The sequence below is a fragment of the Anopheles arabiensis genome, chromosome 2, assembly GCF_016920715.1.
Source record: "Anopheles arabiensis isolate DONGOLA chromosome 2, AaraD3, whole genome shotgun sequence".
In the NCBI taxonomy this organism is placed as follows: domain Eukaryota; kingdom Metazoa; phylum Arthropoda; class Insecta; order Diptera; family Culicidae; genus Anopheles; species Anopheles arabiensis.
Genome location: NC_053517.1, coordinates 15,279,175 through 15,307,119, shown reverse-complemented (window position 1 = coordinate 15,307,119; position 27,945 = coordinate 15,279,175). Strand labels below are relative to the sequence as shown.

Sequence of the window (27,945 nt, the reverse complement as noted above, 5' to 3'; positions counted from 1 at the left end):
GGAAGGCCAATGAGAAGCCGTGTTTGACGTGAAAGCTGTCAACAATGCTGGGACAACACCCCGGACACGACAGTGGCACGACTGTGACTACCAAGAATCGGCACAGTGTCACAACCATGCTGGCCTGCGCAATCGGCAGTTCATCGGCGAGTTGTGCGGTTGCGAAACGTCGTGGCTTTCATCAATGTCTAAATGTGCCCCGCCCCGGGGAGAACGGTTGTGAAGGCGATGGCATTCCAACACCCCGAGGCGTACTTACGGTAGATGTCAAGCTTCCAGCCATCCTCCTTGCCGGCATCCGGGATGACGGCCATCTCCGCCCGGCACGACAAATATTTGCCCTTATCGTCGATGGTGGGCCGGAAGCTCAGTATCGACACGGTGACGTTACCGTCCGGATCGGTCTGGAATGGGAGAGAAGCCGGTTCGGCAGGGATTAGAATTACGTATGCATTTTATAATGAGTATGTCAAGTGGGTGATGTTGAAACATGGACATGGAGAGAATGTGAGAGCGAAAAAGAGCAAACGTGATCGAGGCATGAGTCTACGAACTATCACAACCATTTCTGTAAATATGTTTGATTATCTTCGTGCATTAGTAGTGGATTGTGTTTGTATTGAATATTTGTTCAATTTGTTGAGATGTGAAAGTGCTGTTGTTTCCTAGGTTACGGGAGCATCAGTTACAACGAAGAAGAATCAATCAAGCATCAATTACAAAATGACTTATATTGGCAGTTGCGTCAAGATAAACCATTGTAGGGAGAAGGAAGTAATGACTGTCTTATTTAATTTTGCAGATAATAATAAAATTAGATTGGAACATACAAACCATCTAGTTTTTTAGTCTTCGTTTAGTTTTGCAACCAATTTTCTTTTACCCCTTTGATTAAATTCCTTTTGTTAGAGCCACAAACTAGAATTTCCCCAAAAAACTTAAGTATATTGAAGAAGCAACTCCTTCCTTTTGTTGATGCTTCACTAGCATTTTTCACAAATTATTGCACATTCCAGCGGTAGCAGTGTGGTAAGAGGGACGAGCAAATGTCGTCACTTTTAACGGACACCACCACCAACCCTACCAAAGCCATGCAAACCAAGCGAACTCACCCTGCTCTGCTGGTTTGGATTCGGTGAACAAATTTCACCAAACCCAACCAACCAGCTCTCTTCGGCCAAAACTCTTCGGCATTGTTTTCCCTTGCATTCCCTTTGCGCTTTTGCGTGCAAACTGTCACAATGTAATAAATTTCGTATTATTATTGTTATTATTGGGGACGAAATTTGCATACAAATTGCAATTTTCTATCAACACCCCAACGCTGTGCGCGGGAGCCTCGCCCGATTTGTCTCTGTCTCTCCTTTGCTTTGCCGACGCTTTGCAGGAAGAGTGCCGCTCTACTGGTGGGAACGAAACTACTAGAAGCAAATGGTACCCCACCATCGAACCGACAGTTCCGTTTACCATGCTTCGGCTTTCCCCCCCTCTTGCCCGATCCCACAACTCGGCTCGTTTCACATTGGCGTGCAATTTTCGCAAAACCGCAGTGATTTTTATACCGTATCTTGCTTATCGTTTCAGCTTTCTTCCGTTGTCATCCCCCGCCACTGTGATACTAGGGTAGGTTATAGTGGGGTGGAGAGGGGTAGTACTACTCGAGCTTCCGCGTGCCCTTTAGTTCGTGTGCAACAGCAACGACGTGCAAATGGGTTCAGTTTTCTGCAAAAAAAAGAGGAAACGAACTGCCAGCAATGCATGCTCATTTCTCCGACCAACAAGGATGAAGGGTGCTGTGGCCACGTTCAATTCAGGAAACTGGAACTGAAGAGCGCGGTGACATTCCAGCATAGATGACACAGTTCTGTCGCAGAAAGTGTCACGATAGGGAGGCAACGTTTCGTTACGAGAAGACGACTTCCAGCGTTCCAGCAACGTCAGTGTGGCAAAAGAGCCACGGGCAACATTACTTTGACGTAGGACATAGGAATAGTTGCGAGAAGTATTGTAAGGGTTGAAGTGGTGGAAGAATGTAATGTAAAGTATTGGAGCAGAAGTTGTATCAGTTTCAGTGTCAGTCAAGTAAATTTGGCAAATTAAAATACAAGTTTCTTCGTTCAACGTATCGCAAAAGCAGTGCGAATCATAATTATGTGTCTGCGAGAAATCGAAATCTGTCCTATGCACTTCTTGGATGCATAATTTACCCTTTTTATCAAGAGTGAATATAAAAGCCTCATGGTTAATGTAATAAAGAATGACAAAGTAACTATAAAATCCTTAGAATAGTTTCTTCATTTGTTTCACAAAAAGGAAAAACAAATCAACAAGCGTTTTCCTGAGCCGGTCCATATCCACAAGCCAGAGAAAATATAAAACTGAATGCGAACAAACGTTCACTACGATGTCCATCGTTACTAGCAATGTTGGTAGTAGCGATACACACAGCCTTCACTTCACGCCATGCATCCGGCACAACAAGCGGCCACGGACTAATAAAAAGTAAACCAACCCGTGCCACACCATCCGTGTCGGACCCGAGCGGTTTCACGCTGACCGTTGTTGAAACAAAAGGGGTTTGGGAAAGTAAATTGAAAATTGATCATTATTTTTAACCACAGCCACGACGGCATGAAACCGACACGCGGCCGGACCATTCACCCTGGCCGCACAAGGTGTGATGAAATACAATGCAAATTAAAACCAAAAAACCAAAACAACGTGTTAGAAAGGTACTCGCCAAAAGGTTCGCACTTTATCAACGCACCGCACCCACTCTCGTTTACGAGGAGGAGGAGGAGCGAGGAGGTCACAATCAAGAGAGAAAGAGAGAGAGAGAGAGCGAGAGAGAGAGAAGAAGATAGAGAGAGAGAGAGCTACAGAGAGAAAGAGAGTACACAAAAAGGTTAAATGTTACGGGGTGGTTTGGAGTGATGGAGAGATTGAAAGAATAATTCACTATTCGTTATGTGTGCGACTGAAAGCGGTCAGAAACCAAGAGGTGATAGGTTTGGGTTTTTCGGCATTTCGGTGAATAATACGAGCTTTGAAATTCAATTAAGCGAGCTTTTGAAATGAACATGAATGTTTGACATATTTTGAATTGATACCCATATCCAACATGAAATGTTCGATTATTTTAGGCTTTTCTAGTGGATTTGTTGTAAGCAAATGGTTGATTTCACATTTTACCATGCTGTATTTACTAAGCAGTGTTTTCGATGTGTGTTTCGATTTTAATCACGTTTCAACATTACTTCATTTTAAGTGTTAATAATCAAAACGCTCCGTTGCTGTAGTTCATCTGTAAGCTTATTTCTGCTAAGCACAGATAATAGACTTTAATATCTCTTTAAAGGTAGTTTTGATGACAGCAGGCTTACGCGTGTTTTGCGCCGCATGAGATATCTTTTATCTGACGGTCAAAAGCTGACCATTTCCCCATTACCATCAAAGCTTGCATTCACACTCACCCTTATTGCACATTTTAATCATTTGCTAAAACAATTGAAAAAACACACTCACCATTAGCTGTCAGATTAATCTGTTTTTGTTTGTTTTTTGTTTTTCAATCACGTTCCACGCACCTCACCTTCTCCCCGTTGTTGGCTGTGGTTTAGATCTGGTCGTTTCGAGCCGTAACACTAACTAATGTCACAGCCGGGTGTTGGGTGGAAAGCAACGCAAAAACATCAACCATATAACCATATTGTAACACAGCCCTCGTACAGCTCTCGCCCAGCATGACAATAAAGTGCGCGTTTTATTGTTACTCTTGCTCCCCCGCTTGCATGTTTAATAATGATGATGTCAAGAGGGAGGTTCCGGCATTGCAACCGCAAATTTGTTAACCCAAACGTGGCCATCCACGAGACCGAGTGGTGTTAAACAGTAGGCAGATGCAGCAAAGCGGTGGGAAGCGCAACTAATGGACCAAACTCATCATGATGCATTGTAATCGCAATAAACCAAGTCGCGTGTGCCAGGCTGACCCGACCGACAAAAAAAAAACACGGTTGAATCGCGGTTTTCTATGTTGTGTTGGTCGGTTCACTTTGGCTTCCCACCGCAGTTGTGTCTGTACCACATCAAAGGCTAGATTTGGCTAGCGGTATTACTTATCTGCTATCGTTCGGTTTGAATTGACAATAACGGTATTCCTAGCACGTTGTTCGTGTCAGTTGGACATAGTTTTATCTGAATCCAATGATAGGAAAATTATTGTTTCTATTTTAAAATGTAAATAATACAGGAACCATCTCATAGCTAGGATGTACAGTCAAGTCGAAAGCAGATTGAAAATTGAATGTATTACATTCTTCAATATATCCAGGAGCTTTTTTTTCATATAGTCCCGACTTTCATTTCTATTTTAGAATTCTAGATTCTGACTGATTCGTTTACCGATAGAAGGAATGGCAGCCATACTGTATGGGAAGCTTGTATTTTGCAATATTTAGTATCACGATTAGTGATGGATGAAGTTGGCAACCATTTGGAGTCGACTTCGATACGACACCGAACATTTCGGACCCGACTCCGGAAGATAGGTCCGCCCAGCACTATCTGGCGCCGTTTGGAATCGCATGGAGTCGTCTGGAGGTGTCTGGAGTCGGAATCATCCGGAGTTGGTCGGAGTCGAATGGAAGTCGTCCGGAATCGATCGGAGTCACTCGGAGACTCCTGGTGCAATGTTTATGTGGACAGGTAATTCATCTCCGATTCTGACTACTGCTGACTCGAACCGGTGTTTTTAGAAAGAACGATCTGTAGTGCACTCTAAAAGCGAAACATGAAAACAACACCTCCGGAAGTTAAATGTCTCCGGACGGCTACAACTACAGGCGGAACGAGTGGTTTCGGAGTCGTGGGTGCACACCAGAAATCAAATCTCTAATCAAAACATGCCTGCTATGAAGTCATATGCTTTATAGACAAATAACGAAACTAACGGACTTAATGATTTCAAAGGTTGAAGTGTAAGTAGGGTGAATTCCCATAGGGTAATTTAAATTGAGTAGCTCCTTGAGAGAATTGCTCTGATTTCATGTACAGATTTTAATGAATAGTAAATTGAGACAACACAAAGGTTTCAAACACAAAGCTAGTAAGACTACACAAATACGCACAATGCATTGCTGGAGTGCTGGATTCATTCGAGACATGAAAGACTTCATAAAAGATGGACACCATCTGCTACTTACCGTTTCATGGTGACCACGCATCTGCGTGCTTCCCTTCCACCAGGTAATGGTTGGAGCTGGGCGCGAACCGAGCACTTCGCACTGCAGATCATACGTGTGGTTAGCCGACAGGGGTCGGTTTTTACCCTGTAACCGTACCGACAGCGGTCGCACTGCAAATAATGAGAATAATGGTAAAGTGTGTTACAGCTTCATACAAAACGCATATAAAACTAACATTATACGCAGATGGCGTAATCGGTTCGGTAGGGGTGATTTTAGAGATAGTGGGGATTCCTGCTGTCGTCCGAGTAAACCGATCCCATTAATCCAAACGAACAAACACAGCCCGAACACGTGTTTCCCCCCAGTGAATACGTCTGTGCGTCATAGTGTGGTGATGTTGTGGTGTACGACTTCAAACGCTATCCCTTCTCGGTTGAGCCTTTAGATGTTTTAGATACATCTTCTTACCAGCATTTCTTCGAAATCACATCACACAACACACACGGTGAACCATCTGCATTGCGCACGGACATTCCAGAGCTGATCAAAAGATCAACTTACCGGGTAAGCGGGCAAGAGGTCATTCCGGTACAGCTCACCGGAACATAAGGGGAACCTACACGAAAACCCCGTAGATAATACTCGCAAAGAACCGACTCGCTGCGTAAAAGGGAACCTCAAACCGTAACGCAATCGATGAGTCCGCCTGTCCGTGCAAAATCTGTCCTGAGAGATCCCCAATTGGGCAACCGGCGAGTGTGCTGATGTGCATTGACATGGATATTAGATGAGCAAGGGGACTTTAGCACGGTATTAATGTATTAGCTGGCTGGCAGAGTGGCAGTGCTGGAATGCTCTTATCGTCGTATCTGTTCGCCTATCGGACCGTATCGCGTTTGGGATCAATTTCAGCAACGATTTGGCTGAACCGGTGTTGCGGTTCGGTACTTAGAGATTAGTGGTATGCGACATTACTGCGACTTGCGTGACCCGAACTCCAACCGAACTTGAAGCTGCTTAAACAGGAATTAAATTCACGCCCATCGTGTTAGCCCAATGATGGAAACAATTTATCATCATTTAGCTACCACCAGCTACCACCAACACATGCAGCTCTTACTTACACCGCCATTTTCCACCGTCGCAAGCGAACGAACGATATTGTTTCGATTATTTAAACTTTAACCAGCGCGGGCCCAATATCGCAAATGGGTTTTGCGAATTAAAACTCTGCCACGATGAGGTGTTCACCCAGCTCGAAAAAAACGGCAACGGCGAATAATTAATTCATTGTGGGCGTGTCGAAATATGCTGACATTTATCGTTTCACACTTTTGCACCATTTTGCCAAATTGGACGCAGGGAGCCGGGTGAGCGTGCGTGCATACATAATGCGTGGCGCGATTCATGCGTGTCCGAAGCAGTGGGGACCAAGCTTTAAGCTTAAACTGTGCCACCTGGTTGAGTGAAATCGGTTGAACCCGAGCAATAATGGGTGGAAAAGTAGTGAAAAAATAAACTCCTGTCAAGTCCATTTGGTGTGTAAAATACACCCATCAGTTTTCATTTTTTAATGCGCTTTTGAGTGGAAGCACACACACACACACACATACACAGGAACCGGTCGATTGAAAAAATAATGGAAACAGTGTGCCTTTATAGAGGTTTGAGATGGATAAATATAATGAGGAGAGAGAGAGAGAGAGAGAGAGAGAGAGAGAGAGAGAGAAAAAACGACCAGATCCATCAAATGAACAGAACACAGGCGGCAATCGTCCATCAAATACGGTGGGATGTGCTTGCTTCTTTGATGGGAATAAAACTTTTCCTGCGTCAGCGGCGTATCCTGTCCAGCACGGATAGCACGGGCGCTACATTGTGTACGATTTGCCACAATCGCTCCATAGAGCGACATTGTATTATTTCTCCATTGTGTTACCCTCAAACCACTCAAATCCCGGTGCTCGAAACGAAAAGGCGAGTCATTGAAGCGCCCCCGTACTCCACCACCCTCGAAAGCCTTCTCCGTATTATCTTCCCAAACGGGGCACACTGCCGGCGAGGACGACGACGACGGCGGTGGATGATGATGTTGATGATGATGAAAGAAAACTTTGATGCTTCTGAAAATTTTATTTAATAAAAGCGTAAAATCTCAGCGGGAAGTTCGCTTTCAGAGTCAATTAAATTATCAATTTTCCAACCGTGCTGCTGCTGCTGCTGCCGCCGCACGCTGCCTGCCCACTTTGCGGACGGATATGAGGCCGGAAAATGTGCTGATGCCACCGAAATCAAGGGCGTCGTTGCAGGCGGGCTAGCGGGATCAGCGGGTGGCGTGGCGCACGGTTATTGGAAAAGCTATACCGATAGAAATCCGACCTGAAGAGGAGAGGAAGCATCTAGCAATCCTCCCCGCCCGGTGGCCCTGGGGGGCAGCACATAATCCATGTTTGCCAACTTCACGCCCCAACCATTTCGGCAAGCAAATCGTCGTAGACGCGGCGCCAAATGATGATGGGACATAAAAAAAGAAGGGAGCAGCACATCGAGCTGCCAGTTTCGGTGCTCCGCTCGGGATATCGGGACCGGCTCGGTGGCGCCGAGATCGATGCAAACCACTCCACCAGAGAGGGAAGCGGGAGCAGGGGGGGGGGGACAGAAAGTGATATCGCTTTTAATGCTATTAGCCTCCACACAAACGGATTGAATGGTTTTTTTCAGGAGGCGATCAACGGGAAAGTGAGGGAGAGCAAAATCTGTGAAAGACGAGTAAGGATTTTGAAAGCATAATTTTTATACCCTTGATGTTATTTCTCCGTCCCTCTCTCTTTCTCTCTAATTCACTCTGTTTCTTCCACAAACTCCATCTCATCGTATCCGGTGCTAGCGTCTGCACTTATTAGTGTCATCATCCGGCGATTGAGGAAGGATCGATTTTGTGGTAATAATATTAGAGCAGCTCCGTAGACCCGTGGACCACGCGTCCGCTGTCGCACTTAGTGTGAATGATTAATTTCAATTTAACTTCGTTTGGTTGGTACATTCTTTTTTTACGAATTGTGAAACGCTGACGGAAATTAAGCGCTGCAACGACACGTGGCAGAGTTAATTGTGGCACTGGGAAAACGATACGTCATTATAATCACACCATGGCCAATCGAACGTTCCAGCAGAGTGTGACCCGACAGGTTTGCACTACCTGTAGCGTGGGTTTCGGAAACTTATTAATTAACGCCTACCCGCTCCATTTGCTGGTCCATTGCCTTTGAGCACTTGTTTGTTGCAGCCCATTCCACCACCACCACCCCCACCACCGCCACTAACAATTGTGCGGAAATGGGAAATAAAGTTCGGCTCGAAGTGGCTTTTTCACAAAGAAAAAGCTCGTTGGCTGGCGGGCGAATATTCAACCGCAACACACCGCAGGGTTCATTTGAAGTTTTTGGACGTTTGCTGGCTTTCGTGAGGTTTGCTTTGTTTAGAGCGTTGTTTTCTCCGGAGGCCTGGCAGTCTGATTCGATGCGGAGATATTCCGGCTTCTTGAGGTGTGGGGTGTATTTGCCTCCGGGTTATTCACAGTCAATTAATCAGACAGTTTATGTTGGTGTTGAAAATGTTCGTGCCGATAAGTTCAATTGTTGGGGCAGTAGCACAAAGAAGCGTTATAGAAACGATCGAACCATGGCAAAAGAATGACACTGAAGTGTGCTGAATTGTAGTGTAGAAATGTTTTCTAAATTACTATGATAATACAAATTTGGTAAATAATTGCTGAACAATGATCTAGAGGCATTTAATACAAATCAAATTACACATATCTTTCGAATTTTCAGACAAAAATAAAACATTAAAAATTAGAAAAGAGCGCTCCTAATAAAAGTTTGTTTGTGACAAGCTACAGCAGCAGCGTGGATCAGAACAGAACAAACATGTTTTTAACGTGTTGCATCCAACAGTTTTACATGCATATTTTTACAGCACACATGCATACTATGGCTCGGTCGGAAATACAGCGTTATTGTAATCGAATAAAAAGATGCTTCCAATTGCGCTCACAGCAAAACTGATGGTACCCCCTTCCGAGATAGAAGCACGCTGATGAAAAACCACACTCCATGTGGCTTGTTACTGGTGCAATTTGTCCACTGCACTGCACAATGCCTTTCCCATACGTTAACTCACAAACACACACACGAACATGGCTGGACCCCGCATGATTAGATTTACGACGAAGGTAGGAGTTTTTACGATGTGGGGGACAAAAAAAAAACTCACGCAAACTAAAAACCAGCTGTGCGCTTTCAACAGCAAAACAACGGCACCTTCCCGGATACAGGATCCTCAACCTCAACCCGCATTCACCAACATGTGCAGTTGTGGTCCCGTGTGCCGGGAGAATATTTTTCTCGGTCGTCGGTGAAGAAATGACAAATTTCCCTCCCAGCGGGGGAGGCAAAACAACCCAGCAAACTGTAATTGAATTCCACCCGTCGTCAGCATTCGTCGGTCCGGACCGACTCCGGTATTGCATCGCCGCCATCGATCGGGACGGTGTGTGCTCGGAGGGGAAACAGTGGGTGAGAGTTATCCACTCGATCGCTCCATGGTCGTACATAGTCTAGCAAGTGTGTGTGTTTTTTTTTGGATCTCCTGCTGCACAAATCATCAAATACCAGCAAATAGAAAAGAAAATGGACAAACCAAAAATAGATAAAGCATCAAAATTGCAACAGCATCGCAAAAAAAAAAAAAAATCATGCTTAATCTATTCCAATCACCCCCACGGGGTTGTTTGTGGTTGGACGTTGGAGGTCAAGCACTAAAACTACATCATTTCATACAATCATTCCTACGAGTCATGCAACACGTACACACATCGACTCACCGAATGCCGAATACGGCTCGTACGTACGTATCAGCACAAAGTGCATCTATGCAGCACTTCTCATATGATGCAAACAAAATTCGAAAAAAAACACGGAAAAGAACATGGCAGGCAGTATTCGTGGTCCCGTGATACCCCCGGGCACTTGCAAAAGTCGAAGCGCAATCGAATTGAAGATGAATTTTTAAGTGATAGTCCATTAGTCTTCACTTTAGCTCCTCTCGTTCCCGTAGCAAAATGTGGCGAGCGTGGGACTCGGACCTGATAATCGGATTTGCTGTGGTAACGAAGAAAGGACAGGTAAGGACATTTGATGATGTAGCACTGAGCTTTTTTATTGCTAAAGCTCTGAACTGTACATTTGTTTGTGTGTGTGTGTGATTTTTTTTTTTTTGCAATACAGCCGCTGTAACACAATCGAATATTTGCGAGTATCCATTTTGGGACGTTTCAATCGTTTGGAGGGAGAACTGTAATGAAAACTTCAGTATCAGGGACGATACTAATCGTTTGTATTGTTGTTCCTAATAGGGATTGAGCATCTTGAGGAAAAAGGATGAATAGAGAGGCAAGAGCTGATCAGTCGATAAGCGTATTAACGACATGAGTAAGAAACTTGTTTCTGTTGCTTGTTTCTTAAAGCCTGGATTACAGTTCCAGTGAAATTGAACGTAAAATTTTGGAGTTTTCTGCTATATTCCATTAAACATTGATCAGAATATGCCTTATCGTACACCAAAAGAAAGGATGTTCAATTTTCCAACTATTTCGGCCATTAAACATATTGAATTCGTAAATCAAATGCATTTTCTTGTGATTACCTGCATTGTTCGCGGTGAAAAAATAATGGTCAGCTAGGAATCGCAAGGAAAAACATTCAATTCATTATTTGAATATGTTTAAAACCTCAGTTCAGAAGTTTTTTTTCAATTTTGGTTAAATTTCTTATAGTATTTCTTCGACATACCCTAGCTTGTGGCAAAACATCGGAAAAGGTAAAGTGCCTCCATGTTACTCTCCTGTTATAGAATTATTGGTAATTATTAAAATAAAAAATTTAGTTCACAAAAAAAATGAGATCAATAAATTCCACTCTATTCTACTTTACGAATCGGAAAAAAACCCCATTGCTGATTGTGTCATTTTTATACCTGTCAATAGTCCCCAAAATTCAGTTACTCAAAGAATCTCTCTGTACATTATCCAATCGTTTGTCCAATTTGTCTCCACCAAGCATTAAAACTGACCCGTTAAGTACATTACTGCATCTGGACCGAATTCCGCGAGGACCGAAACAAGCTCCGGCCAAGCTCAAGTGGAGCGAGCATTTTTGTACCAGCAAACCAATGATAAATGACCGGGTGCGAGTTGTACCCGTCGTTCAGTGCCGGTGATTCATTGGGCAAGCAATCACACAGCTTCCCACCCACCGGCAAAGGATCAAAAACACTCCCATTTCCTGTTGCGCACTCGAGACGGTCATTGTGCAGGCGAGCTTTCCGCCGGTCAATATGCTGGCTGTATTCGGTACCGTGACAGCGATACACCCCGTTTCTTATCCCCGGGAAGTATCAACGGTCCGTAACTTCACCACCGGAAACCGAGCCGCATAAAGCATTCGAACATTCGGACAGGGAGGAGCTAGGGGAAGGGTACCACATTGTACTGCTTCCGCGCGTACATGCGCCGTTGTGCATGAGCAGTTCGTGGGCTTCCCTTTTTACCAATGATACGTTTTTCTTACCATTGCTCGGAACGAAACGATCCGCCAGCGTTTACCGGACGGCAAAAAGAAGTGGTTTTTATTTCACAATTCAATCCTTTTCTCACCCGGAACACCCGGTCACAACCCGGGCACCGAGGGATGGGTGACAATGCACCAGCACAAAAGCACACGACAGTGGCAACGAGACAACTGTCCTACCGGGGGGTGGTCGGCACAGGTGGTCGGTGGTGGTGGTGGTTTTTCTTTCGGGGTCGATTGTTAGCTAGGGTGATAAATCACCTTTGGTTCACCTGCTGCCCGGTGTACGGTGTCAGAGTTTGGTTAGTTTGCTTACTGGAGCGGCTGGAGCGGTGGCGTGTAAAGAATGTAAAACCCGAAACAGACACGGAAACAAAACCACACGCGCGCACAGTTCACTCTTCTTTTTTTGCTATATGCAACCACTGTTGGCGTAGGTGATCCAGGTGAATAATGGGATGTTTAATTCTTCGGTAGCGTTTCCTTCGCTTGGAGCAACGCTTTAGAATTTAGTGCAATGTTTACAGTTGACTGAGATTTTACTTACAATTCATATCGAGCGTTATCGAAGCTGATATGGGATTCGTTACGTTGTTGTTTGCCGCCTGACAGGTGAAGACAGATTTCAGATGCTTCCGCTCAAGCCGATGCAGTACGAGCGTGTTTTTCACTCGCTTGTCCGACAGGACGACGGAGGTATTGTTGATCACCTTGTTCTCGTACCACCATTGTACTTTTGGTAGGGGACGACCTGAGGGATGAGATAGAATACTATCAGTAACAAATTCCTTTGAAAGCGATCTTAGAGAGTTATTTGTTTAACGGGTAAAATGAATATGAAGCCAGTAAAACATGGATAGATTGAAATTTGAATTAGATTGCTGAGCTCTTTGATTATTTGTCATCATTGGACACCAAGCGGAGATCTAAACTAAATCAAAATCATCTTGATTCGTCAATAGCTTTGATCATCAAGCTAGACAACGTCATCAACAGATTCTGAAATAGCTTCACCCATGATGTACAGCTCAAACACAGGTCCGGTGCAGCAACATTAACGTCAAATCAAATCAAATCAAAAGCTGTCTAAAATGGACAGCCTATCATCCTCGCTCAACCAACTTACCTCCCGTCGAGATGCAGGTAATGTTGATCGTTGCACCCTCGTTGTACGGTCCCAGTATGTAGTGGCGTATGTGTGATCCTTTCTCGTCCACTATCAGCAGCTTTTCCGGAGGCACTGGTGAGCAGTTGAAGCAGAGGCACGAAGAAAGCGGAGAAAGTTAGTTAGACATTAATGGTGACAAAATTACGTTTCCGATTACGTTGCCCACCGTCTCAAAGCACAGAAATACATATTTGCTAAAATTGAAAATTGAACTTTAATGAATACACGAAGGGAAAACACTTCATCCCGACACGCAACCATACACGGTAGCATTTTGTTCCGAAGACACATTTCTCCAGCACCATAGAGGAATGAGAAAGGAGTCCATTAAATTCACCAACCCACCATCAATTTCCTTCACACCGAGGAAAAATATTGCTTCAGGAAAAGGAAAACTTTCCCGTGCCCCTTTTATCACACATCCTTGCCCTTTTGCCCATTTGCCATGAAATAATTGTACAGACAGACTTAAAGCTCACTGCAACACGGCCACCGGATCGTGGTTCAGTTCACACGATCTTACCGGCACTGCTGTTGTTGCAGCGTTGTTTGTGCGGGGAGCTGTGCTTGGGCTGCATGTCTTCTCAAACCTCAAGCTTCTGTCGACCGCAGATAAGGCCAGTCTGCCGTTGCTGGGCGGAACATTTCGGTGACGGTTGGCAGCAATAAATTTACACCACTGCGTGACAAACCTACCCCCGTACCGCTCCAGCAACCCTCCGAAAGGTGAACTGCACGATGCCACAACCACAGCAGTTTGTAGTTTGTGTAGAAATGAAGCAGTTATTTAATGTAAAGTGAGTACGCAAACGGATGAAATGGGTGATGAGCAATGAGCTCTACGGGTTGGCAGTCGGGCATCGGGTGACTTGCTGCTACTGTCCTAGCAAACAAACTGATCTCGGTCTGTTTTGCACTAAATTAAATGAGTGTTTTAGGGGAGGGTTAAAAAAGAGCAGCTATCAACTTGTCACAAAATGCAACCAATGTTTAATGTTTCAAGTCCTGTTGCAGCTGTTACAGAAAGTAGGAAAGGAATGTGATAAGCTGTATACGTTATTGTACTTGTTTGATTATTTATTTAAAAAATTAAATTATTTGTAATTCCGTACAGCATTGTTCAATTTATCATCTTTTATTTTTAAACCTTTTTCTGTGTAAGGTACATAACCTATCTCTTGGTATAAAACATCAAGTACCATCATATGTACTCTTTTTAAAACATCTTTAGAAACATGTTTTTAAACACCTCACAAACCTCCCTTTTCTAAGGCTAACTTTTACAATCCATTTGTTTAGTTTTTAGTAGATCATACGACTGCTCTAATATATTCCCTTACCTGCATCGTTCTCAACGCCAAAACACATAGGATACCGCACGAACGGTATTCAACTGCTTCATGCTTCCTCCGAATGTTGGCGCTTCGCCCATCTAAACTTGTGACATACAATCCGATGCAGCTGTGCATCATCTGGACAGCATATTAACGATGGTATTACACAAACTTCGGCCCGTTCCGCATGCGACAGGCAGGCGGAGATTAAGGAATGCACTTGAAAGCTATCACCGAAGCCGTCCGACAGAGTAGCATTTGCAGGCAGCAGCAGAGTTAAAATTTTCCATCAATATTCTACCCAAGGCAGACATGTTAAACTTTTCGATTCCTCGGCACGATACGTGCCAGGCAGCAAGTGAGTGAGCCAGGGCGAAAGCACAAGATTGCTGCAGCAGCAGCAGCAGCATCAGCTCGTGAACCATATGCAAACTTTCCCAAAGAGGAAAGCGAACAGCTAAGCGAACGTGTGCGGCAAAGTCATGACGTAAGAGAAAATAAATTCAATGAAATAATTGAATAAATCAAACATGCAGAGCGTACTATCGGGTGGGACTTTATCGTTTCGCAACCCGAACCAACCTACTTGCAAGCAATGCTTCGGTTTATGGAATTAGATATTAGCATTTCTCAGCATCATTTAACAGTGTTGGCTAGCGGAGAAACACTACCCCCTAATCAATGTTTAAATACTTTAATTTTCTATACACTCCCCTCAGCATTAAACTGCAGCCAGTGCTATTGCAGCACGTATCCTATTTGATTGAACGATACAAGCTGGTATTTGGGTATATGAAAGATTCCCCATCGAAGAATGCAAGCTTTCACCGACCGGGAAGCGCCACCATCGACAAAGAAACGAAAGAGACAAAAGCTCTTTTGCTTTTGTAGGTTTTTTGCTTAGAGTGGGTTTTTTGCGTTCTATTTTCAAACTCAACGCCACTCAAAACTGAAACTGAGGCAATTTTAAATAAGCATTCTCATCACTTACCAAAACTCAGTTGAGCGTACAAGTTTGCCCTGGTTAGCTTCTAGTGGGATCTTGCTAACTCTCCCTCACCACCCGACCGAGTCCGGCACTGTTGACTTAATTGAATATACCATTTGGTACTTGCACTGAATCGACAATATTTTCGGGGCCGAAGTGGAATGCATCGGTTGGCAGACCAGATTTTTTTTAAAGAATCTTGTCTTCCCTCCATTCGGTCAAACACGGCACAGCAGAAAACGGTAACGGTTGCACTGAAGCCGAAACTGAACGAGCGCAAACGATGACTGTAACTTCTTCAGCATCTTTCCTGCTGCAGTGCTGTTGTATTTTTTCCCCCCAAATCTCAAACCCGGCTGTTGAAAGACACTTGAGAACAGTGGTGCATTTGGCAGAGGCGCGTAACTTAACATTCCGCCGTAACAGATGCACCGAGGAATGCATTCGTGTCTATCGCTTCCGGCAGACAAATAAAAAGAAAACGGCAGGGTCAAGGCTTCACCAAAGCGACAAAAACGAAGGACAACTTTTCATACACGCTCCCAAAAATATGCTCGACTTCTTCTCGCACTGCTCAGAGGTTTCCCTTTTTTGTCAACCCGTCTGCAATGGTTAGCGTAAACCTGGAAGCTTGATTTATGTTGCATCTTTTCAAGCCGCTCCCTAGCGAAATGGTGATGCTTTTCACGTTTTTGGTTGCATGTGCATTTCGGGATGTGCATCAGTTCCAGTGGCCCTCTTTTCACAGAGTGGCTCGGCTGGAAATCATTGCCGATGCATACTGCGAACACAAAAACGAGAGCGGTTCCCCTTTTTTTTACTACCAACAGCATTCTGTGACGGTGCGCTCTATGCGCTTCACCTGGCCGGTGCAATCCATACTGAATGGTACTTCAAAAAACAAGTTCAGAAGCAGCAAACGGAACAAATCGAGAGACAGGAAGCATTAAGGTGAACATTACAACCAACCCAGTGCGGGATGCGTTCGGGTATCCTTTACTGGTAGCTTCAATGGTTGGGTACCAAGCTGGGTAAAAGTTTCACCACCGGTGGGATGTTCCGGAGAAATGAAAGGTAAAAGTTTCCATTATCACCGTATGACAAATTGGGCAGCTTTGCGCTCAAACGGGTAGATGCAGCTTTGAAGCATTTGTCAAGCACTGTCATTGACGGATTATTTAACGAGCTTTCGTTTTGTTTTTAGGGCACCGGGTGCATTTGCGTGCGCGTTAAAAGTTGCCACCGTACGATTCGGAACCATTGTCGGAAGCGATTCGCGGCCCGACTTACCTATGACAGTCAGCTGGACGCGCGTATTACGCGTGGGACTTTTGTGAAAGTCCACCCGGCACCGGTAGATCCCGCTGTCGGTCGGTTTCGTCTGCAGGATCTCCAGCATGGCCGGCGTTCGGTTCGGGTAGAAGTTGGTCCGCCCGTCGAACGATGAGTTGGAGCTGCGGTGCGATCCTTCCCGTACGTCACGGGCATCAAATCTGTAAAAAAAGAGAATGCAAATGAAACGAATAGTTTATGGGTGTGTGTGTGTGTGCAAAATAATGTGATAAAGCTGATACAGAAAGTTCAAAAGCAATCATGGTTTTTTATAAAGACATGGCAATGGAAACACTAGCCTGTATTATATTTAGCTACGCTGCAAACGCTGATGAACGGCAACCAATTGAAGGCGAACAATCACCGCCGGCATCAAAAGCTCCAAAATTGTGTGCGATTACTTTGAAGTTATGCACGGTAAAAAGTTACTTGTACCATAGTTAGTATTCATGAAACCGTACAAGTGGATAGCAATCAACTGAAAAAGCACGTTTCATCACTTACAGCTTCGGAAAAGCGGTTCAGAAGCGAAACAGAGCGACTGTGTCGGATTGTGGTGGCGGTTTCCATTCAAGAGAAATAAGAACCACTCGAAAGAAAAGAAAGAAAAAAACCCAACTGTAACTGTAATAGCAAAATAAAAATAGACATCCCAGCCAACTGTATCTACTGGGAAACGCTGATTAGAACGTATATGGAATCCACCAGAACGTTAAAAACATCGCATCACACTAAAAAAGACCCCCCAAAACCTCCCACACCAGACTGACGTACCATTCAGGAGCCCGCACTTCGGTGAATTACTTTCCCATTAAAACTTAATCAAAAACACAAATTGAAAATAATGAAAACCACGCTTCGGGTGTAATGCCTGGAAGGGAAAATGTGAAAGCCATCGAGGGGAAGAGCGGGAGAGTGTATGTACCCTAAAGTGGTGCTAAGAAGAACACCCAAGGAATGTGTAATGGTTGTAATATTTCCGGGAACTTTCACCAAAAATCGCATCACGCCCACGGTCCCGTGTCAATCCAAGGTGTGTGTGTGTGGCACGTGGCTTATCGGCAGGGCAGGTTCTTTGTCAAACGCTTACGCACTCCATCACCCCTCGCCCAATGAGCAACGGGAAGGGTCGCCTCCTAATCCCGCCGAAAACGACACATCTTACTCCTGCTTATCGCTGCTTTAATGAAGGAAGGAGAAGAGCACAGCTATGGCTTTGAGTACGAAATTATGAGAGAGATTACGTTTCCGACATACGCTCATTTATCATGTAAAGGTGCAGCCAGCTCAAGTGAAGCTACCGAAGGCCAGGGAAGCAGAAACGAACGGCCAGTAATGACGCTTGTCTGCCACAATTTGGATCTTAATGATGTTCTGGGAGCTTTTTAAAAATGACTTCAAGGGTATGGTTCATATTTTTCGCAGATATGTTTTCTCCTTACAGGGTTTCCCACGATTTATTGTTTAATTCCCATCAATTTTTGATGGATTCCCATATTTTTTTGGTGCGTTCCCAAGATTTTTTTATCGTTTCTCAGAATTTTTTGGTCCAATTGTATTGATATCCAATCGGAAAATTCCAATAAATTGTGGGAACGAACCAAAAATCTATGGCATTCGACCAAAAAATCATGGGAACGCACCAAAAAATCATGGGAGCTGACCAATAAATCGTGTAAACAAGTGGATTTTTTTATTATGTTTCTAATTTAGTGGTGCAGTAATTCGGAACTTTTGAGGCAGCTCACGATCTTCAAGGAGGAAGGTTAAATAGTCAAGGTTTGACACAAGTTAGAAGAGAAAGCAAAATTATTGCACAGACAAGGCAAACATTTGCCAGTCAGAGTGGATGCAATTTGTGTCTATATCTGTGCAAGAGGCGCTTGGTCTTGCTCGTCGAGCTGATGACCGAGACGGAATCGAACAACGTAGGAGAAGTCGGTAGAGAAAGAGTGGAATATTGCACTAACGTCGATCGTTCAAACAAGTTGGAAGGTGCTAGAGAAACACTAAAATACGTGTGATGCGCTTGTCTGAAACTAGTGAATTGATTTCGACATCAGTTTAAGCTTTATTTATAACGGAGATGCGGTGAAAGTTGTCGCACATTTAGCAACCAGATGTTTGTCAAATAAATAAGTAAGTTTCTCCTGTTTATGGCATGGGTTTAGGGAAGCTCTCAGTTTCTTTCTTATATATGGGTTCTGAGTAAAAAACGAAAAGGTGTGCGCTACAGGCTTAAACCATAGCTGTTAGCAGTAAATCTGCTACAGTGGTCAAATCCTGAAAGACGCTAGAATGTTGATATTTTCCAGCATAAACTGTTTATTCAAAATATGATGTTCCAGCATATACTGTTTATATATTTTCCAGCACAAGACCCTGTGTCATCTTTTTCTAGAGATGTATTGGCTCCAGTTCATAGAAGTGTCACCAGAACAACGTACCGAGCACATTCATAAAAGGTAGAACAAGGAACGTCTTAGCTTACACTAAGCTTTAACAATTCTTGCCATTTTACATTGCTGGGATGGATTCTAGTAAATACTTCCATATTCAAGAACTTTTCATCAAGAGCAAAGGAAAATATTCCATAATCAATTGATTTGATCACACGAATATGTCACGATTGCATGATTTGTCAAACAGCATGCCTTGGTTCACATTAAAGATTGGTTCACATTGAACCCATTCAACCAAAGGACCTCGAATATCTACGACGTATTCGACGTACGTAATCGTCAGATCCCAGTAAATTTCCACTGCTGGAGTAGAAGTAGACAACCTCACACCATTCACCATGCTGAAACGGTTGGTTTTTCGTTTGTACATTTCTCATCATCTATTTTTTGCCCCTCCCCAGTTATGCTTCCTGTGCAACGACCAGAAAATCGGATAAAAATGAATTTAAATCCTTTCCGCAGGGTGGAAAATGGCATCCGTACAGAAGCAAAACATACTAGCCCGGTACTTTGCGAAACATCCGTAAACCGCTTGCCGCTGGCTTGGGTGACCTTATTGGCTGTAGGTGATGTTTGAGTCCTGTGAAGGGTGGTCGGTTCCATAGAAAAATATGGAAAAAATAAATAAATATCAAAATCCCTCCAAACAAATCCTGATCTCCAGCGCCAGTGGGCGGGAAACTCCTGTATCTCGGTAGACCCAAATAGTCTGCACGGTTCAAAACTCGGCGTGGCGGCTAGATAGCAACGGCAAGATAAGCTTGCTTTTATGACACCGCATCCGTTTAGCGCTATTCATCTACGGATGGTTGTGGGTTTTCTCAAAAGCAGCAACTGTAGAAAATGTTTTTATTGTCACTGTTTTGGTCTTCTTATGCTAAGGTTTATTAAATACATTTGTGTTTAAATAAATTTTTGATACAATGAATGGGGAGATCATACAAATGTCGGAACATTTACAAAGATAGAATTCTTCACATAAACTATATTTAAGATAAAGATGGACATAATTTCATATTTTTATTTGAAAACAGTTTTCAGCTGTACTACTTTTTATTGGTATTGGTGACTAAGAGCAGCACAGATAAGTTCAATGGAAAGAACACAACAAAAGTAGCACACATCGACTCTTATCTGCTCTCCAGGAAATGTGCTAGGAACGCTCATATTTTCCCCATGGGCTTAAGCACGGGGAAGTGGGCCTTATTTGGCCTGGTGGCCTGCCTAGCGCCACCGTACCCCACAAACCCATCCACACACGATCACCATTATGTTGCAGTGTAGCCCAAAGGCGACCGATATAATTTCATTCTTTTGGGTTTCCTTTGGTTTTGTTTCTGACCAACCCTTGCCCATCCTTTCTTCGCGCTCAGTTTACTGCCGCCCAGCACCGAATGGTCGAGGTCAGTGCGGCGACAGGCCACACTCGGCGTACGCCGTGCGGTGCGCGACTGCCAAGCGGAAACCGGATGTAGCATGAATAAACTGAAGGAAGCAAATAAAAAATTATCGTTATTTATTTATTATTTCTGCTTCACTGCTTGCTACGGGTGATACGGGTTATTGTGTGGCAAGGCGGGTATACAAGAGGCGATTTCCCACGGGCAAAAGATTGGTCCCTTGGCGAGTGTCCGGCTCGAGCCACTTCACATCATGAACGGCTTTCGGGGAGCTGGGTGTTCTGGCTCATGCCTAAACCATCGGTCCCCTGCATCCCATCGGTTGACGGAAATGAAATCGATCGACAAAAAAAATCTACCCACACACACACATACACACACACAAAGACAGCAGGGCAACATTACGCGGACACAGACAGACGGTGCTTTCCGTTATCCGATCGTACAGAAAATTGCTAGAAAACAATCCGGATTGTGCGCCTGTCCAGTTACGAACAGTACCTAGTACACGGAGACGGGCAGATGATACTTGATGCGGAAAAGTACCGGAAATGAGAACAACAATAAAGCGGGAGTGATTTCAGAAAGATAATACGGCTTGCCAACGTCAAGCTTTTCGAATTGTTCTACCGAAATAGAAATGAAAATAGTGCACATTTGCTATTGCTTAGGGAAAGTTGAAAAGCAAACGAATTTGCAGAAGAATGTTTTGCTAACCGATATCAAATGTTTTCTAATGAATTTCATCGTTTTATAATGTAGTAACTTTTTATGCTACCATTCTATCCAATATACGACATAGGAACGACTTGAACGTAATACATCTAACTAACAAGTGAAAATAACAATCTTCGTGTCGTGTAAATCGCAACACGACTCCCCATGCTTAATCGGATAGACGTTCCTAGAAAACCACAGTTCGCCCGACCAATAAGCAGCACTTTTGTCACCCTTAATTAAGACACTAACGTGACTAGCAACGGCAAGCTGTAAACAATTTATTGCCACTCCTTCGAAACCAGGTGACAGGGGTGTTGCACCCACAGCAACACAGTAGTGCCGCAGCCGAACAGTGTGAAACGGGTAGCACTTTACTTACGTGTAGAATGGGATCGTCTGGGCGCCCTTGTACCAGATCACCAGTATCGCCCGGTCACCGCTAATTGGCGACGTGATGTTGCACTCCAGCTGGCCCACCGTACCCTGGACTGCTTCGGAAAGATGCAGCGGCGCTGGAATGATTAGCAAAGAAAAGAAAAGAAAAACAACGGTTAGTGGGAACAAACGCGCGAAAGGAAATTGGCGGTGGCATCTAAAAAGACAGTAAATTACATTTATCGCCCAACCTTTCCAACAGTTTTGCATCAATTCTGGGAAGCACTTTTACGAGACATTTTTTCGTGGTTGTTGTTGCTGCAGCTACTTTTAAAATACTTTACACTTTACTTTATTTTGCACTTTGGAGCTCTGGTTTTGGGGGTTTTTGAATGGGTTCTGGTGCAACGAGAACGAAGGCGATAAGCGAATTTACGTGAGATTTCACCCGAACACGTGAAATGGAGGGTAACCATTGCAGAAGTACTAAGAAGCATATCCTCCGGTTCGACATAGGAATGAAACGAATTGAAACGTTAATGTAGCCAGACTTCACTAGCAAGCTTACAAAGGGTGTCTCATTGTGGGAAGGAATAGTAACACTTGACACGATAGCATTGCCCCTTCTGTCGAGTAATATTGAGTAGCAACATTGATATTGTATGAGAATGTCTTAGTTACACGGTTTAAAGTATGTAAGTGGCTGAAAAAGGCAAATAAATATTACATCAAACTTGGGGAATGTAAAAATTGCAAACATGCGAAGATAATATATATTTAAGTCACGTTCAAGAAATTTAAAAAAACGTCAAATAATTGCGATCGTTTTTGTATTTTTTTAAATGAATTTCCTTAAATTTGATATTTTTTACTGAACAATAATTTAAATACAAATATTTATAAGGGATGCATGAAATGTAGCAAAAATATTTTTGAGAGTATGTCGAAGTTATCTCAAAATGGTACTGATTACAAACAAATTGAACCGACAAATCAAATTCCCTATTAAGCTAGGATGCTTCGAGTTGGGAATTGATTGAATTGAATTTAAATTAATTCCAGTATTGAACGCAAAACATCAAAAGTTACACAGACCATTATTCACAATGTGCTAACATGCATAAAGATTGGATTATGTAAGCGCATTTGAAGAAAGGCTGTCATTCGTACGGTATCACTCATGATTCTTTGTTTAACCGACTGCTTGCAATTCAATTCAATTTAATCACTTAATATACTTTTCATTTTATCAAAGACTACTGGTTAGCAATCACTAACCATGTGCTATCCTTATCGCTTGCAGCTATTGAAGGCCTTAAAACAATCCAAGCACGTATGGTTCTTATAACTAATGAATTGCTGATTTGTTACTGTCACAGAGTGCATGATAATATGAATATGATGGAAAGACGATACAGTATGAATCGTTTTTGGGCCTCAAGGCAAAGATCAAAGTGTAGTAGGCTGGAATATCGAAAAATCCTGGTATACTATTGTAGACGAATTAGGATGCACCGTTCGAGAAGGTTCTGCGGAAGGTTTTGGATCATAAGTAGTCGTATTCTTCTGTTTCGTTCACCTCGTTCTATAAAGCTTTCCTTTTCATGTTAATCTATGGGTCACTCATTGGACAATGTTGAAATAAGGACATTATAATGATTCAACTCTATGCTTTAAACTAATGTTGCTACCAGTGGACTCTACCTGCTTCCTTTACAAATTTTCTCGACGATAGAAATAACGTCGCTGGCGACACAACACAATCCCAGACCCAGAACGTCACTGTCATACCGACGCATGATTAATTGGCATGATGAAAAATCTTTCCACACTGTCACCACACTATTACAATAGTGGTGGCTCTTCCTCACTAGCGAGGAGCGAGTAAGCGAAACGACTGTCAATAGCAGTTTCAATTTGCTTCAAAACCACCGAAAAGACTGGTCTCATCATTGCCAAGCTATCATCATCATCATCATCATCATTCGTCGTCGAGTGAAACCTTTTTGGGCAGGCCCATATTAACATACCCTGCGCTGTTCCGAAACCTGCCGGTGACAAATTATAAATCACTGCGCCCTGCCGCACCCCTTCACCGCCATGACCATGCCAGAAGAACGGTTGTTGAATTTTTGATAGTGAAATACTGATGACTTTCGATTTATTACTCGCCGTCTGTGGGCCGCGGCGTCTGGCTGGCGATACAGATACAGCGCACGCTTTCGGTTTGTTTTGGTCCAAACGATCGACCTCCTACCGGAGCTCGATGGATGCAAATTTCACACCCAATTCCGCCGCGCCTGCTGGATTTGAATTTGAAATATTTGACCGAAAACGCTGTTTGACAAGTAAAGTGTTAAACATTTGGCCCCGCCGTGTTCCGAGGGGGATGTGTGAACGGGGAATGGTGAAAAGAGGAGAGGTGGAAGGAAGATACCCGCTTCTGATCTGATCATGCGTGGCTACAGTTGAATTGTGAAATGGACGCCCAAGCTGCTCCGCGGCAGTTCACAGACCGCCACCCAACCCAGCCCAGCCCTCCACCGTGATTCGTTTAGGCAGCACAGCTGGATGCCAACGAAGCAACATCATTCATCATTTCCACTTATGTTTGATTGAAAATTTATGATACACAACCTTCCGTCAAGGGACCGGGACGTACCCAACCGGTCGACGGGCAGCAACGATGCAAACAGTAAACATTTCGAACCAACGCGTGCTTGCTTTGCTGTGAGCTGTGGGTTCCGGGGGAAGCATCGAAGGCTGAAGTTTCGATACTCTGGCCGCTCGAAAGGTTGGTGCTGAACTTCTTCTCCGGTCACACTAGCACAAGGGGGTTTGTGGGGGAGGGGCCTACCCCTTGGGGAACATCTCAATGACATGTGTCACACATATATATTGCGTTTCACGACGAACGATTTCGGCAAGCTTGGACGTGTGAGCACACCGAACTCGACGGGCAAAGTCCTAAACTGTTGTGACAACTGTTCTCACACACGCCAGTTCGCCCAGTTTGCAGTGGTGCTTTACGTACGGTGGCAAACGATTTTATAACTTTTTCGATTGCTATCAAATACACATCGGCACAGTGGAGTGGACGGGTTCTTTTTTTTTATTTTGTTGCCGCTTGCTTCAACCAGCTGCCAGATAGTTCGAAGAAGCATTCCTTCGCCTGTAATATGTCGGAATGCAAGCGTAAGCATGATCGATCGAGCGGCACAAACGACCACCCCACAAACGGTATGAAAATTCGTTCGTTTATTTATTTATTTTATGTTACTGCACGGGGTACCTCGACTCTCAAGTACATTCATGAAATGTTGCCCAATACATCCTACACCCGACGTTGCTGGCAAAATGATACACACCGATTACGTGACGGTGTGGATGTGATGGTTGTTTTTTCTCTCCTTCTTCGATTCGCTCTAGCAAACCGGAAGAAACCTCAATGTGAATAAAAACTCCCCGTGCGATCGTTTTCGTGTGCTGTGAATCCTTTTAGCGAGTTATTCCGCCAGAACGCACAAATGTGTGCGTGCAAAAAATAACCCCCCCCCCTTTACGAGCATTCGATCGAATTTGCGGTGGTCATGTGAGGGTAAAAATAACTGTCAAACTTCTTTAAACGTGCGAATGCGATTGAAGAGCACGTTTGAGTGCAGAGAAATGGGATCTTTTTTTTTGTTCATTCCTTTTCCCTGCCACAGTTGCGAGTTACGAGCACTTTCATCCCACGATCGGTTCACGGCCAGCGGTGATATTATTTACGACCCACCACAGAACAGCCCCACGCAACTCGTAATCGCCGCCGGAAGATCGTTCTTTGAAGCGTTATTTTCACACCGGCATCCGGTTGTTCTCCTCCGGCAAGCAATTATGGGACTTTTTGTTGTTGTTGTTGTTGTTGATCCAACCCATCGGACGTCACACCATTGGACGGCAGGACGGAGATTAGGGGATTTTGTTTCCGCTGAACATATTATTTCTATGTTACTTGTGTTCTGTTTTTTTCTTTCTTCTGCCGTTGCTTAGCCCCCGCAATGTGGTCGCTATTTTTGTTTTCGGCATCAATGCTGGCAGTGGTCTCGCTATCGAAGGGAGACAATTTCTTCAATACCAGAGCACTGTGTTGGCCATTAAGTGTCATTTTGTTGTTTTGATCTTAGCCGAATGGTTCTCTGCTGGCAATAAAAATGGCCGACGCACGGTAATAAAACTGGCTCAAGTTTCCATGCCGAGAGACGGCGGCCAGTTCGGGCCAGGGGTGCATGGGTGGAAGGAAATCATACATAAAAATCGTTCCACTGCTAGCTTTATTGGAAAAAACTGTTCCTGAAACTGGCAAAACAAAAGCAGAAGTAGAAGAAACCAACGCAAGCACGTGCCAATGCCGGACAGACTAGCCAACAAGCAAACCCCAAAAATGGTAAGAAAGGAACATAGGAAACAGTGGAAGTGTCGTAAAGAATTTATTTCCCAACCCGAAAGGTGGTTGATCCTTGGCCCGTGTTCGCTCAATAACAACGTGGCAGCGCGGACCGTGTTTTTTTTTCTTCCACGACCGTCTCCACTGGGAATGGAGACGCCTGGTCGTCGGTAAGGTAAGCCCGTGGCAATGCATCAGGTAGCGGGGCGCTGTAGGTGTGAATAGGTGAAACCCATTTACGGAACGACATTTAAACGACACAAGATTTGCCCCTCCACCTGCGTCACACCTTGGCGGTGGAAGTACGGGCGTCCAGTGGGAAGGACGATTTGAAAAGCGCTTTTATGTGTGCATTTCGTGTGGGGCAGTTTCGCCTTCGGGACTGCTGCTACGGCGAAGCGGGCGCATTTGGTGAGGTGGATGTTTTAACTGCAAGCGCCATTGAACAGTACATGTTCGGCAAAGGGGGTATGTTACAGAGGAAACAGTGGTTGGAATCGGTTGGTAGGATTTATATATTAAGAGCAATTTGATTGTGCCAGTTTTAACCCCTCCATTACGGGTGATTGATATATTGCTTTTTTATTATTTTTCGCTGTATTGAATTTAATGATCATTTCCGTAGGAATGCTTTTATCGTTACCGTTCTAGGAATCCTGTATGGATTGTTTCAAGCGCGCTATTCTCGGAATGTAACTATTTATCAGACGCGTGTTACAAACGTTCTTTTTTTGGCATAACAATTGCATGGAATGGGAATGGAATAGCAATTGCAATTAGCGTAACTGATGTTCCTAAGTGTTTCACGGTGCTATATAATATTGAAATTTATAAATTAATCACAAATCAATTATTTGCACGTAGTGTTCACATCATTGCAATTATCGAGAGCAATTGGTAGAAGAAATTAAGAAATTAATTATAACAACATATTTAGCAGGAACCATTTATGATACCTCAACAACATCATTAACGTGATTCCACTATGAACATTGTGATCAAACATTTCAAACATCCGGCAAAAGCTTACGACAAATGCAACCGACTGCTCGTACTACGTCCAACGCCCTATCTAAATCGCAATCGAAGGTAATCGTGGACCGTAACGACAAACATCGCCTATTCGCAAGCGCTATTCTTGCTTTGTTTCCCCTTTTGATCCGTTCCAAGCCCTACACCGACGAAGTAATTCAAAGGCCCGTTGAATAGACATCGAAGCATAATGGTTTGATCGTACGCCACCGCGCACAAGCTCATCGTGGATCACCTAAACCACACACGTGTGGTCTTCCCAAACCATTCCCTAATCCCATCCTTAGAACGAGCTCGAGAAACCCATCCCAGGGACATCGTGAAATCGTTTGACCTCGAGGGAAAACACGCCACACGGAAGGACAAACCCAGCCAGGATGTGCCACTGTATCACGCCTGGCTGTAAAGCGAGCAGTGCCAGTCCTCAAACAGGCCAAGACTTTACCGTTCGGTGGTTCCGTGTACCGAGATAGTTGGTAATCGCATCCACGATGATCAAATTTGGCTGTGGGCTGCATCCCACATTATGCACCGGTGCCAAGGCGTTAGCTGCAAGCATGTGGTGCTTGCGGACACGGGAACGTGCACGAAGACGGCTCGAACAAAGCGCACGTACCCGCCCGATAAGAGCAACCATGTTTTCGGGAAACATTGTCAGGGCGTGTGTGGCAGAGTTTCTTCTCTTGCTTCCCTTCTCTTTCCACACACATTCCAGGTGCAGGTGCGCTATGCGCGCGCCCGAAAGCGGCTTGCCAAGGACGCGCAACCGATGCCCGATGTCGCTGGCGTCTAAGTAGTGGACAAACAATCGACGTGGCCGCATCGTATCCTCCTTTATGCTGTCGATAGGGCCCTGTTACCCCGTGATTGTCGTCGGTACGTTCCCCTTT

General features: G+C 44.2%; 1 protein-coding gene across 4 annotated transcripts in view; it reads right to left on the bottom strand.

Annotated features, from left to right (window-relative positions):
* The window catches only part of LOC120894409 (nephrin-like), a 129,720-nt gene that overhangs the window by 31,107 nt on the left and 70,668 nt on the right, over window positions 1-27,945 (bottom strand). For all 4 annotated transcript variants that reach the window (XM_040296967.1, XM_040296964.1, XM_040296966.1 and 1 more), the window contains exons 3-8: window positions 21,602-21,734; window positions 16,599-16,801; window positions 12,945-13,058; window positions 12,366-12,569; window positions 5,205-5,356; window positions 260-404 (exon numbers count right to left, since the gene is read on the bottom strand). In XM_040296967.1, the coding sequence (XP_040152901.1) occupies window positions 260-404; window positions 5,205-5,356; window positions 12,366-12,569; window positions 12,945-13,058; window positions 16,599-16,801; window positions 21,602-21,734 (951 nt within the window). The remainder of the gene's footprint in view (window positions 1-259; window positions 405-5,204; window positions 5,357-12,365; window positions 12,570-12,944; window positions 13,059-16,598; window positions 16,802-21,601; window positions 21,735-27,945) is intronic.